We start from the raw sequence: 13639 nt of genomic DNA, 5'->3' as shown, positions 1-13639 counted from the left end.
TCTTCTGCAACAGAAGGCACAAGATAGTTTTTCATCTGAAGAGACAGTTGCTTGTGAAGCATTGAAACAAAGTTAGAAAATTACTTTGCTGTTCCACAATCTAAACAATCCTAGTTTAAGGCTCTTTCATGTGTTTTTATGATGTCCTACTATGAATTGCCTTGATAATTATGTCAAGTTTCACTTCTGTTTGGTTACACGGTCATGGTCCTTCACAAGTTTATTTTTCAGAAGTTTCAGCAACAGATGGATCTACACTGCATAATCAGTGTTCTCCTAATACAGTTTTGTCTATTTCACATCCTCTCTCTCTAAGGCTTCAACAATGACGAAGCCGGAGAATTCCCCCCCCCCCCCCCCCCCCGCTATTAGCCTATGCCTTAATCCTACCCAATACAATTCTTATATTTTAGACCAAGTTTCAGAAGATTAGCTATCCTAAGCATGTATGAAAATTTAACCTTGGACATGTAGTCTAGACCCATATACAATCCTAATGTTTTCCTGCATTAAAAATACTTACTATAATATTTTGCAGTTTTTATATAAAACAGAAATAGAAAAGGGTCATATTTACATAAAAAGCATTTGGAACAGGCTTAAAATGTAGAGAAGTTTTGCTTTATTGAAAAGGTGTCACAACAGCTTTCCTTAATGTTCATGGGTAAGAAAAGGATACCAGCTCTTGGTAATTTTTAAGAGATCATTAGCACCATAAATGGACATAGGTTTTTGATTTTTAAAGATGTGTGTGGTCATGTAAGTAGTCCAACAGAGTATTGCATTTGTTAGTACACAGGCTGACTATAAAAAGTTTCAATTTGTATGTGCTGAGTAAACCACATAGGACAATTTCTTTAACATGTTTTTACCAAATTCATGGTCAACAGTGCAGGTGATCATGACAGATAGCACCTTTGGAGATAAAAGCTACAAGATGCTCACATTATTGCTTTTTTTAAAGTACAGCTAGTGCAATTTTTTTTTTTTTAAACACAGCGAACATAGATTGCAACGTCTTACAAATCACAACTCTAGTATCTCATGGTATACAGCAAACCACAACACTCAGTTGTCATCCACTTAACCAAAATAGCTGACATGCTAGAAAGTGTCATCCTGAAAGTTTTGCAACATAAAAGCCAACTCTTGCTAATTATGAACAATTTATGTAAAAGTGAGGCCCAGTTTGCAAACATTAGCAGAAACTACAGCACTCCGAGTAGTATCATTTGTCATGGTAGTGTTATGTTGTACATTGTTTGCAGAACTGGACCCTAAAGCTATAAAAGAGAGGCCCTATATTAGCTCTTTGTCATGCAAGCATTACAGCATTCCTATATTACCATCTAGGGTTCCTCAGCAGCCAACAGCTTTTCTTGCCTAGTTCTTCCCAGGTTGGATACATAGCTCCAATTAATGTACAGAGCTAGGGATTCAACCTACGAGAAATCATGCAAGAAAAGCTGTCAGCTGATGAGGATGAAACCATGTTGCAGTTAAAAGTGACATCCTGTACTGTTTTTACAGAAGTCTTTAGAGTTCTCCTCAAAGTCACATGGAAAACTTGAGAACCACAGCAAACCATCATTTCCTCTTTACTTTCAGGTTCCTTAGTGTGATCCTGACCTCACAAAACACCCAGAATTTCTCTCATCGCACACATGCTCTCCTGAATCAGGAAAATAAACACAAATGAATATACTAAACACTTAAAGAGCAAGAATAGATTCCTGAGATAAAAAGTATGCCCTAGGATGTTAGGTTTTGTACTTGAAAATAATTTCAAGTTTCAAATTGTGCAAAGATGTGTCTGACGAGAATACTTTTTGGCTTTAGTGTTAATTTTGGAGCCTTCTCAAATGTAAATCCTACTCTTCTGTATTGAGCCATTTAGAAGAGGCAGTTAATAGACACAAATAAAGACAGGAGCCCAAAGCAGCCTAGGCTAAAGTGTAAGCAGCATTTTGAGTGGCAACAAAGTATGAAAAAAATGGAATGCAAAATCAGTTTTTACAGAGTAACAAAGCACTGATAACAAGTTACTCAAAATGGAAGACCGGCTGGAGTTGAGTATTGTTGTTTAAGGCCTATATACAAACACTTCACTGGTAGAGGTAAAAGTAAGCAGGGAGATAAATTTCTTCTTCATATTCTCAGCACTCCTGCCATCTCTAATTAAAAAACCCCAACAATAATAGTAATAATAATTTAAAAAGAAAACAGACCTACTCATTTTAAATGCAACTCACATGCTTGAAATAACACCAGACTATACAGTCTGTTGAATTAGAACACAGCTCTCTGATGAGTGGTTTTACAGTGGTATGCCTTTTCAGCCCCTTACATAGTTCTCCCATTTGTAAGTGATCTTCCCTACACTTTTTAGCTATTGCCACCTTTGGTACTGTGCCCTCAGTCTGAAAGGAGCTCAAAAGGACAAGCAAAGATGGTTCACAGCCTACTATGTAAATACAACCTAGTTTATCTTCCCAGAGAAGTCTGTGTGCTGCATCCAGTATTGCGTATGCCACAGAGACCCATCTCTGCACACACGTGCCTGCATGGTGCCTGGGTCCCCAGCTGCTCAAGATGCCTTTACTTCAGGCTAGTTTCTGACTGATTTTTCTTTTAATTAAAAAAAAAAAGGGGGGGGGCCAAAAGTCACCTCCAAACACATTTCAGCAAAGTTATTTTGTGAAAATTAATCTCAATTGGCACAAAGGAAATTCTTCTGTAATAAGCCTTTGCAGTTTCACAAATGCTAACCTCCTAAAGACCTTATTATGCTGAGGGCAAATACAAGAGCTGAAATTAATACTATATAGGCACAGCTTGAAAGAAGAGTATTTCTGCTCAAAGAAACCCATGCGTAGAGACTTTAAAAACACCTTAGGCACTGTATACAGTGGATCTACATTTTCTCTATTGACATTTACGTGAACTAAAACCAGTTATGACTAACCATACAGAAAGTAAAGGAGAAAAACACTCCTCATCTAGGGGAAGGACTGGGCCAACCAATACAGAATCATTTGAAAAAGAGGGAACACTAAATATAATCATATAATACAACATCTTTTTTCACTGTAGTATGGGTAAGACTGCCTGCAGCATGCAGCCAATATAATTTGAATTCAAAAAGTCAAAGTACTTTTTATGGCAGGAGCTGGTTTGCCCTCTCCTCCTACCTGCGTTGCATCTTTAAGTTAAAGGTTAGCCCACAGCAAACAGCCACAGAAAACAAACTTCTCATAGTATCTGCTAAACTCCAAGTCCTTAGGAATTAAAATATTTTCATTGAAAACAAGTCAAATCTTCCTGAGTTTTTAAGCACTAATTTTCATCAGGAGAGAAGGTCTCCTCAACATCAGTATTTTAGATACACACTAGCAACTGCACAACATTGTTACTTCATCTTGAAACATCATTCAGGCAGTCTTAACTGTTTTGTTAGGAAAGATTATCTACCAAAATAAGCAATGAGTTCAGAACTAGAACTCTCTCCTACAATATTTAAGTTACCTGTACCTAGCCTGAAATTCTTACATGCTACTTTCTAGGTTAATAAGATTTAATCAAATGGTTAAGTCCACAGAAACTTGAGCCAACTAGAAAAAGCTTCAGTATGTTTTAAGCACTGCAGCACTTTCTTCTTGTTTTATAAACTATTAGTGACAGCTTGGAGGAACAGCTTATGAAAATTTGCTAATCATATTTAAATATTTTAAAATCTCCAAGCATCTCTCACGGAGTTGGGTTGGCTTTTTATATGGTAAGTTATGGATGAGAACCAGCACAGTCCACAGCACAAGACACACATCTGTACTGTAGAATGAAGTGCTTAATACTACCTGTTTCCTTATAGTTTTTTTTCCAGCACTATTACACATAAACAATTTAATTCTACATTACTTAGAAGTTAGGTGTAGTTGTAGCTCAGTTTCATGTAAAAAGCAATATATGATCACCATCTATTTCAATGTTTTCATCTTCTTGTAAATACTAGAACAAACGCCTTTGTCTTCATTCTGTTTCTCGGCACAATTTCTTTTTTTTAAGACACTGGGAAGCATCATAGAGTAGCATATGAGGGCTAACTTATAAGCTACTTCAGTGGCACGCTAGGCTATTTTTCTCATGCACACTTAGGTAGGAACACTCATTTTAATGGTGTCCAGCAGAAGTATTTACTTTTAAGACCCCTTTTTTCAGTAACTGAATTTAAGACATTGATTTTATAATGCCTGGTATAGAACACTTAAACTCAGAAATGTTTGATCTTACAGTATCGCTCTAATTTTGTGTGCCTATAGAAGACTTCTAGGTAAGTCAAAAACACATGTAAAAATATCAAGATGACAACGGAGCTTTACAGCTGTTAAGTCTGCCAGTAAGAAAAAAATGGTTCCAGTACATCTGATAGATTTGACAGGTTTTCAAAATTACCCCATGAATCTTTAAGATAGTTGTGTTTTGGTTTTTTTGTTGTTGTTGTTTTTAAGTTAAAAACACAGCTGTGGGAAAGTTCATTTAAAGTAAATGGGAAGACTTCACCTTGCGCTGAAGTTAATGGGTCTGGTCTCTAGAACTGTAAATCACACTTCATATCTACTGAAATGAGAAAAATAATTTGGGTTAGTACCAAACAACTTAGGATAAATTGTCTAGCCAGGTACTACTGATGGGAGAAAGCCAGAGTTTGAACAGATTCTGATTTAAGGTACAGATAAGTGGATTTGCAATAATCTAATTAAAGAGAAGTCTCACTCATCTCTTAAAATACTTCCCCGTTCTGTCTCTGTTACTGAGCTTTATTTCTCTATTACATGAAGGTAGTATATCTTAACATATAAATACAATCTTGATTTTTTTTTTCCTCCTTCCTTCTCCCCTCCCCCCCTTTAAGGGGGGGAGCAAATCCAATACTAGAGTTCATAGCAACGTTTAGCACAGCTTTTTGCTACTACCCCACCTGTAGCTATCTTTCCAAGAAAACAGCAGTGAAGAATAATTAACATTTAGTACCATTTATGTCCACATGGGAGTGCTAAGCACATACCACAAAAATGTCAATTTACAGTGGTTTCAAGTATATGTTAATCATTTCTGGCATTGGAATTAAGCATCTGTAGCATGACCACGTAGAAGCACATTTCTTTAAATACTCAAGTTAACCTTTTAAATCCAGGTTTAAATTTAGGTTAGGCATTTAAGAAAGCTTGTTTCATAAATGCAAAGCACCCAACAGCATGTAAGTCATACTGATATGCCAGGTGTACTAAGTGCAGTGCCTTTTTTTTTTGTCTGGGAAGTTCAACATGTAAATGCTCTTCAGTAGAGAGAAGGAGCATTTTATTTAGTCACAGCACAGGTGCAGCTCATGTGACATCTGTAAGAAAGACTATTATCGTAACTCCAGGAAAAAATAATTACAGTGACATACTGCAAAACATGGGGCATATACAGCCCAAATAAGCCTACAATCAAGTGATCAGTATATTAAGTGAAGTCTAAGTTTCTCCTGTTCTTTTTACCCACTGCAATCCTTTTTCCTCTTAGGATGAAACCATATTTTCAGCTTCATAGTATTTATATGCAATGATCACTCAGTTCTTAATTTTAAGAATTTTTATGTACCAACTGTGGTTTGTATTGGATAGACTACTATAGTAGTAAGCACTAGCATATACCATTACTTACCCCGTTTCATCACCTTACACATAGACCTAAAGAGTCTTCAAATACATCTATACCATTCAAGTTTACAAAAGCAATTTAAAGTTGTTGAGATAGTAGAAAAGTGGGGTTTTCTGCTAGTTAAACACACACACCATTTTGAGGGCTTTGATACAATGGAGAAAATTTAAGCACTTAAGGGAGGGCTGAGCCAGAACAGGAATCAAGTATTTTGAGCTAGGGCTGCCATTTAAACTTTCCTTTTGAATTACAATAGAAGTTTCTATCAAATTCAGCAGTAGAATGAAAGCTCACACTGCCCAACAAAAGCATAATCTTTACTTGGTTCTATTTCATCACTTTCATATTTTTTCCTTCCAGAAATAGGAGTAAGTGTAAAAAATCCCCAAACACCTCATCCTGCATGAAGAAATTCTACTTTGCAGATATACTACAAATATCCCACTGAGACATGGTGGTGGTTACGCAGACAATTAGCTATCTAGACTACCAAAGTATTTATTATTCAGCCACCACTGTTTAAGCTCCTTACTGGAACACTTTTCATCATGTTATTTTCAAGGCATGGTTACCACTAATAAAATTCATTCACGATTTCTAGAAGATAGTATTACTACAAGTGGCTTAACATGACTGTATTTAAGATACCACAAAGCTTAGAATTCAGCTTCAAAAAAAAATATTATGCTCTATGAAGTAGTATTGATATAACAAGTATCTTGGGAGGTTTGCAGACTGACATTGAACAGATTCATTTATATGATACAGAAAAAGGACTTTCATATAAATGTTTTGATACTGGCTTATAGCTGCTCAAGGTCTGCCAGGAGCAAGCAAATGAAAATACAGGTATGCCCATACACACACAACTTCCAGGGGCATGTTATAAGATTCTCAGAAGCTTATTTTAAATAACAAAACCAAACATCAGCAGAATTTCTTTCTTAGCTAAGTTTTACCAAGGATGTATTGTAAGGAACATTGTTTATTGTATTACTTTGATAATGCACAAAAATATTTGAAATGCACATTAATATTCTCATGTACAACTCATAGCAATTGATCCCCTTAACTGAAAAAATCATATTTGAATACTCTGTATTGCATTTTATAACTTTAACTGGACTTTTTAAAAACAAGTTGTCATTATTTAAACTGTATTCACACTTGTCATTCAGTTCAATACATTCTTAAAATAAGCAACATTTCCTTTATATTAGTATCACTTCAACACTTAATGCAGTTTTATCTTTGCTATCAGGTTTTACTGAAGATTTGAAAATAAAATTGAGTTAACTGAGAAATTAATACAGAACATAAATGGTTAAACATGGTATGCTAATTTTCTACTTTGCTTTTCCAACAATACAAAACAATAAAAACCAAAAAGAACCAGGTAGCTGTTAATTTGTGGTTTTGTTATGTGTTTGCCATGGTAATTTCCCACATTCTCAGCCAACTTGCTTAAATAGCCATTTTACTCGGACTGAAACCCTGGGGAAAAAAAGGAATCTGCACGTGAGTTCTACCACAGTGTCATTTAATATGAAATGGTTTTAGGTAATAATTGAAGAAATGCTACTGTTGTAGGTATTCACCTTGGCACTTTTCAGGTTTTTTTAAAGTCACAGAAATGTATGCCAACAGGTAAAAAAGAAATTCAATGCAGAACTATGGTTCCCAAGCAAACTTGCTACATAGTTTCAGCAAAAGACAGCTACTAAAATTAAAAAGTTTATTTTAAATATAGCCCCATTTTGGACCTGGCCTTGCATTCCTCAAGCAGGTGAGATCTGTAGGACTTTTGCCTGAATTGAGAACTGTATGATCATTCTTTCCAGTAAGTAGTTTTGTTTAATATGTGTTTAACTACACAGCAGTGTGTGCTTTTGTGTGTATATGCATGTACATACACTGATAGGCGCTGTATAGCTATATACACAAGGCCAAACTGCAATTAAAGATATAAACTTTGAAACCGTGTCCTTTTTTAAAAATAAAATTTTAGGCTCCTTGAGCTCAGATGTTAGCAGCTATTCCTAATTTGCAAAGTCATCAAGTAGCACAACAGTTTAAATATAAAATTACTAATAAAAATGTAAAAATCGGTATATAGTAGAATATGTGGGAGATAATGATGGTAAGTAGTATTTTAGGGTCATAAGATATTCATACCCACAGAATGTAAAAACGTCAAGACTAACTTCCAGCTGTACCAGTCACGCAAAGGCCTTACCTTCATTAGCAAGAATAATGCAAACAAACCACTTCCCACAATTGTGTTTGGTTTTTTTATGTATACCTCAACACACCAATATTGTGCCTTTACATTTTAGCATGGTTTTGCCCTTACGCACTCCAGAACTCTGAAGATGAGATTTTTGGGTGCTTCTGTGGATGAGTGATAGTTAGCAATTGAAGTGTTATTGTGGTCTTTGGCACCTCTATCTCATTAGTAAAGCAAAGTCCTGCTCCATTTTTTCTTTAATAAAAAATCCCGTCAGTGGTGCATTCTATTAGCACTGAAGAGTAGAATAGGTCTGTACAGCCTGATGATAGGAAAATATGAAATGGCTATATGCGTGTCTACAATTCTTTCCAATCAATTGCACAGAAGCTTGGTCCACTTCTTCAGTTACAGTGTAGTCCTCTTAAGAACTTTGGTTACAGCATTAATGTTTTGGTAAAAAAACAGAGCAGATGCTTTCCTTCTTTTCTTCAAGTAGATTTTTCATTGTCCTCTCCTGTCTTCTGAACCCGTGAATACTTTTTGCATGAAGATTTGAAGCAGCTGGGAGGCCAAGATATCGGCCAGGAAAAGCTGCAAGGAACAGAGCCTTGCACATTCTTCTCAAAGAAATAAAATATTGGATACCACCATGCTCGAGAGAGAAAATTTGTCTGCGAAGAGACCTTTAAAGTCTGTATTGGCACAAGCAGGTAAAGAGGAAAAGGAAACAGACAATCAGTTTAAAGCACTATAATCAATTATGTTGAGTCAAGACAACTACAAAAATGCAATATATTTGCATGCATTTCTGCAAAGACAAGGTGCATTTAACCTAGAAAGAGAGAGTCTTGAGATAGCATATACATCATAGTCCAAATATATACTACAAACTGAGCATCTTTAACACAAAGGGATGTTTTGTTGCTGTACAAAATTTAGGCAGATGAAGCACTCGAGTCTTTTCGAAGATGAGTCCTTTCAGGCATGTCTGTTTCCATTGATGACTAATAGTTGAAAGCTATATTAAAATGGCTTGAGAGGTATGCTCCTACTTGAAAGCATTCTTGAAAAAACTGTAGCAGATACCTTCTGAACAATGTACTTTCAGTGACATTTACAGAAGAACTGTCACTAGAATTTTAGGATGGTCTAGGTAATTTAGGTTGGTCAGAAATTTTATTACTAAACTACTCTTTATTCATAAGCTTAGACAAACAAGGGCTATTCAATACATCCACTACAGTAATAAAACCTTGAAGTTCAAAAAAGAATGTTTTAAAGCCAAATATCAGGAATTTCAAAGATAACTTTATAAAAAAATAGATTTTGAAATAACTTAATAACAGGCACAGATCAAAAAAGAACGTCTTAATCCATTAAATATTTACTTAAACCACAGTAAAGTGAAAGTCCTTGCCCCGTTTGTTTAAACTTCAATATGGAACCTCTGTTTCTACTTCTAAGTTAAGAACTAATTTTGACTTTTGAGCAGTATTAACAAATGCAGGCTATGCATTGATTCTAAAGGTATTTGCCACTCACCTTTTCATTAGCCATTGAGTGGTACCACCAGAAAAGCCGTGTGGTGATATAGTAAGCAATGATGACATCTATGGTATAGTGTTCATGAGCAACAAGGATACAAATTATGCCAGCAGCACTCATTAGCCAGCAGATTAAGTGATACCACCAGAAATGACGCGGTGAATCTGTGAAATAGGGAGGTGATGGGAAAAAACACACAAGAAAAGCCATATCATTATTATAGCAATCCACAAAGTAAAGGGGAAAAGATAAAAAAGATTATTTAATTAAGGCTATTAAATTTTAAAACATAACTCATTTGTACCACACTGGTACAAGAACCCTGTTTTAACACAGAAAACAAGACTAAAGAATTATGCAAACTTAGTGAAGCGTCCTTACTTTGTTAAAATGAACCCAAGATGAGCTTGCAGCTAGAGACAGACAGCACCATCACCCATTTTCTAGTCAAATTAAGTAAGTTTTCCAGTTAAATCACTTCTAAGGTATGAGGTGCAGAGGAAGAGACAGAATTGAGGCAAGACATACACTTTGATTATTTTACTTAGGTGTATTGAATCTTGCCTCTTTTTACAGTGTATGCTCAAGTAAACTTACACTCAAGTAAAATGTCTAGAATCGCTATAACCTGAGCAGAGATCACAGATTAAACAGGAAAAGACAATTATTTTAATTCCTAGGTTTTAACTACTTTGTATGAAGCCTCTGTTCTGTGAAACAAAATACACTGTACGGGGAAGTACAGTATGTGAATTCATACCCTTTCATTAAAGATTAACAAATGGGAGTGAAGTTATTCTTCAAAATGCATTTAAGCCACTTCAGTGGAAAAGTTCCCCTGCCCTTCTTTCCCCATTGAAAAATGCCTTGGGTGTCACAACGACCATTCATAACTTCTGACAGGCCAACAGGCTTCATTTCAGTCACAGTGGGAGGTTTTGGCACCCCTTGCCTTGTGGGGCAATGGTCAGCCTTCACTTTCACACAATACTGGCTGAAAAGTTACTGATCTCTGCAAGCCTACCCAGTAGTAGTTTGAAAGGCCCGTGCAAAATAGTTACCATAGGAGGACTTAAGTTTTGGTGCAAGTGTCAAAACAGTAAGTTCTCTTAACTCTCCCAAAACATTGCAGACAAATCTGTATCTACTGATTTAAAAAAAAAAATCCTGGTTTCAGCTGGGATAGAGTTAATTTTCTTCCTAGTAGCTGGTATAGTACTGTGTTTTGGATTTTAGTATGAGAATAATATTGATAAACACACTTATGTTTTAGTTGTTGTTTAGTAACGTTTACACTAGTCAAGGACTTTTTGGCTTCCCATGTTCTGCTGGGCACAGAAGAAGCTGGGAGGGGGCACAGCCAGGATGGTTGATCCAAACTGACCAGAGGGCTATTCCATACCATATGACATCATGCTCAGTATAGAAACTGGGGGGAGTTGGCCAGGGGACAGCAATCACTGCTCAGGGACTGGCTGGACATTGGTCAACACACGGTGAGCGGTTGTATCACTTGTTGTTTTCCTGGGTTTTGTTCCTCTCTCACTCTCTTGTTCTTTTCCTTCTCATTACAATTTATTATTTTGTTGTTGTTATTCCAATTACTAAACTGTTCTTATCTCAACCCACAAGTTTTCTTACTTTTGCCCTTCTGATTCCCTCCCCTATCCCACCGGGGGGCAGGAGGGTGAGCAAGCGGATGTGTGGTACTTAATTGCCAACTGAAGCTAAACCACAACAAAAAAATAAGGACCCAAGTCACCTCAACAAGTTGATGAAAACAGCCCCAAGCAAGACAGACATACCAAGGCTAAAAATGTAAATAACTATTCTGGGCAAAAAAGCTGGAGTGCAGGGGAATAAGTGAAGCAGCAGCAAAGGATGAAAGGAAGAGAAGAGCAGAGCAAAAAAATCCACTAAACCAGAAATAATAAAAACCTCAGAATGCATCTTGTACTGAAGATGTGTCATCAGAAGAGCAGAAAAGAATACCATAAGCAACCTCTAATTCAGAGCAATTATAGGGCTTAAGCCCTTGCTCAGATAACATTTTGCTAATTATATGGGAGGCAGAAAAAGGAAAGCTATGCATTTCTCGTTTATAGAGCACAACTCCGCTGAAATATATGCCTAACAATTAGGCAAAGGGCTTATTACAAGAATTTGTACAATACAATTTGTCCAACCCCTCATGATAAAAGTACATGAGTTATACTAGCCCCAAAAATAATGGGTTACCTGCATCTTTCCCGGTACTAAACATATAAAGAGTATGTGACCAGCATTAAGTGGCAGTAACATACACAAAACAAGGCAAACATTCAAATCTATTATTAGGCTATTTTCCTAATACTGTTCTGGTAATTTTGATGAGTTACACATGCCATTCCCCCAGTAACATTCACTTTACCCGAAGGACCTAGGCCTAAGAATCAGCAGACTATAATCAGCATCTTAAATCACTGTTTGAAGAAGAATGTCTTGCATCCACAGATTTGAAGTTTGTCATATTAAACAGGCGTTTTTATATCGTGTTTTTTGTTTAAGGCAGAATGTAGCACTGCAACACTTCCTTCCCTCAACATTTTATTAAAAGGAAGGCATTCAACTGATGCTGGCTAGTCTTATTTTTGTTTCAGTGAGAATTACACACTCCCATGAGCCAAGCTAGCATTTGCATAGTTTGGAACACAACAGTAGGAGAGAAGATTCCAATTCCAAACATGTGAACTGGAAAGGGAACTCCCCACTACACATTCATAAATGGCCAAGTTCCCAGGGTAGAAGCATTGCTTACCATATATCAGATTCAGAAGTTGGTGCTCAGTTCTCCAAAGCTTCAATCAATGCTGTGTGTGCAGCACAGGTAAGATTCCCCCCCATGCCCCATAGCAATGTAAAGCAAAGGGGGAAACCATAACCCCAACTATACCTTTTGTGTGCTTGCCAAATTCTTACCAACTTCAAGAGGCATAAGTAGGAGACTCTAGCAGAAGACATCCAAGGAGCATAAATCAACTTTCCATTGTTTGGAGTAATTGATGTACAGCACACTTAAAAGAAATAACATTGCTTCTGGATGTAGTACAAGCATGCAATGGCACTGTGCTCAAGCCACAAAAATTCCTTAACAACTAAGGTATATCAGGCAACCTGCACAGAGCTCATCTGCAAAGTTAACTATAGTATGTTTTACCCAAAATTTGAATAACCTGTCAAGGAATAATGAAAAGCTAGCTTGCTTTAACCAACCAGTAAACATTCTATATAAAGACAGAAGTGACATGCCTAGTCACATTAAGCCCTTAACTAAAGCCCACGCCACTTTTACTACACCCACATTCCATTTTTCGCTCAAAGTCACATTTTGTATTTCAAACCCATACATGTACAGTCTGTGTACAGCTGACCAGTAACTTTTGGAGAGCAATAGTTTTTACATGCACTTTTATCATGCGTTTTCCCAGTACAACAGATGTGGAAAAGAAAAGTGCATTGAAACACCATCACTTACACTCTTTGATGAACAGGTAGATCAGCGTTAATACCACAGTGTGACCACTAAACAGGAAGTCTCCGCATAGGATGTGTGATCCAGTTATGGATAGACCGCCACCAGAAATCAGTCGCAGGATCCTCTGAACCTTTGCCTGAGAATCTCCATTCAACTAGAACACCAGAAAAAAGTACAAAAAAAAGTTTAAGATACACAGTAAGTGACTTGGGTAAACTTCTTGCCGAAACTTATGTGGATTCAGGGAGATAGGGAGAAAAGGACACAAATTATCCTCATTTTCTTTGGCTGGCTTTCTTTCATATCTTCTTAAATAAGCATGCATATCAAAGTTGACAAGTGCTAAAGATCAGCTTGATAACACTAGCATTCTGCCTATGCTTTCCCAGGCTATTTTGAAATATGCATTGTATGAGAATGAGATGCAGAATATACTGGGAAGGTAAACATTACATTTATAGTGTCAGGTATCTCACGATAGCTATTGACAGAATGAATAAAACCCATTCAAAATCGGTTCCAGTACCGTACAACCCTGCATACCACTTCTGCCATTCTGTTCAGAGCTGAGCAGTGTTTCTACAGGACAAAAACCTCAAACTCCCTTAATTTTAGATTTGGTTACAAACTCAGTCAAGACTTACACAGAT

At 36.6% G+C, this 13639-nt stretch overlaps 1 protein-coding gene across 5 annotated transcripts in view; it reads right to left on the bottom strand.

The window, feature by feature from the left end:
* Positions 1-379: 379 nt before the first annotated feature.
* Positions 380-13639, bottom strand: part of SGMS2 (sphingomyelin synthase 2) — a 41396-nt gene continuing 28136 nt past the window's right edge. For all 5 annotated transcript variants that reach the window (XM_072862314.1, XM_072862316.1, XM_072862313.1 and 2 more), the window contains 3 exons: positions 12990-13143; positions 9473-9639; positions 380-8622 (listed from right to left, as the gene is read on the bottom strand). In XM_072862314.1, coding sequence (XP_072718415.1) covers positions 8419-8622; positions 9473-9639; positions 12990-13143 — 525 coding nt within the window. In that variant the 3' untranslated portion in view covers positions 380-8418. The remainder of the gene's footprint in view (positions 8623-9472; positions 9640-12989; positions 13144-13639) is intronic.

This window comes from Ciconia boyciana, chromosome 5 (genome assembly GCF_034638445.1).
Source record: "Ciconia boyciana chromosome 5, ASM3463844v1, whole genome shotgun sequence".
NCBI lineage: Eukaryota > Metazoa > Chordata > Aves > Ciconiiformes > Ciconiidae > Ciconia > Ciconia boyciana.
Note: the sequence above shows the minus strand (reverse complement) of the source record. Positions and strands in the feature narration are given on the sequence as shown.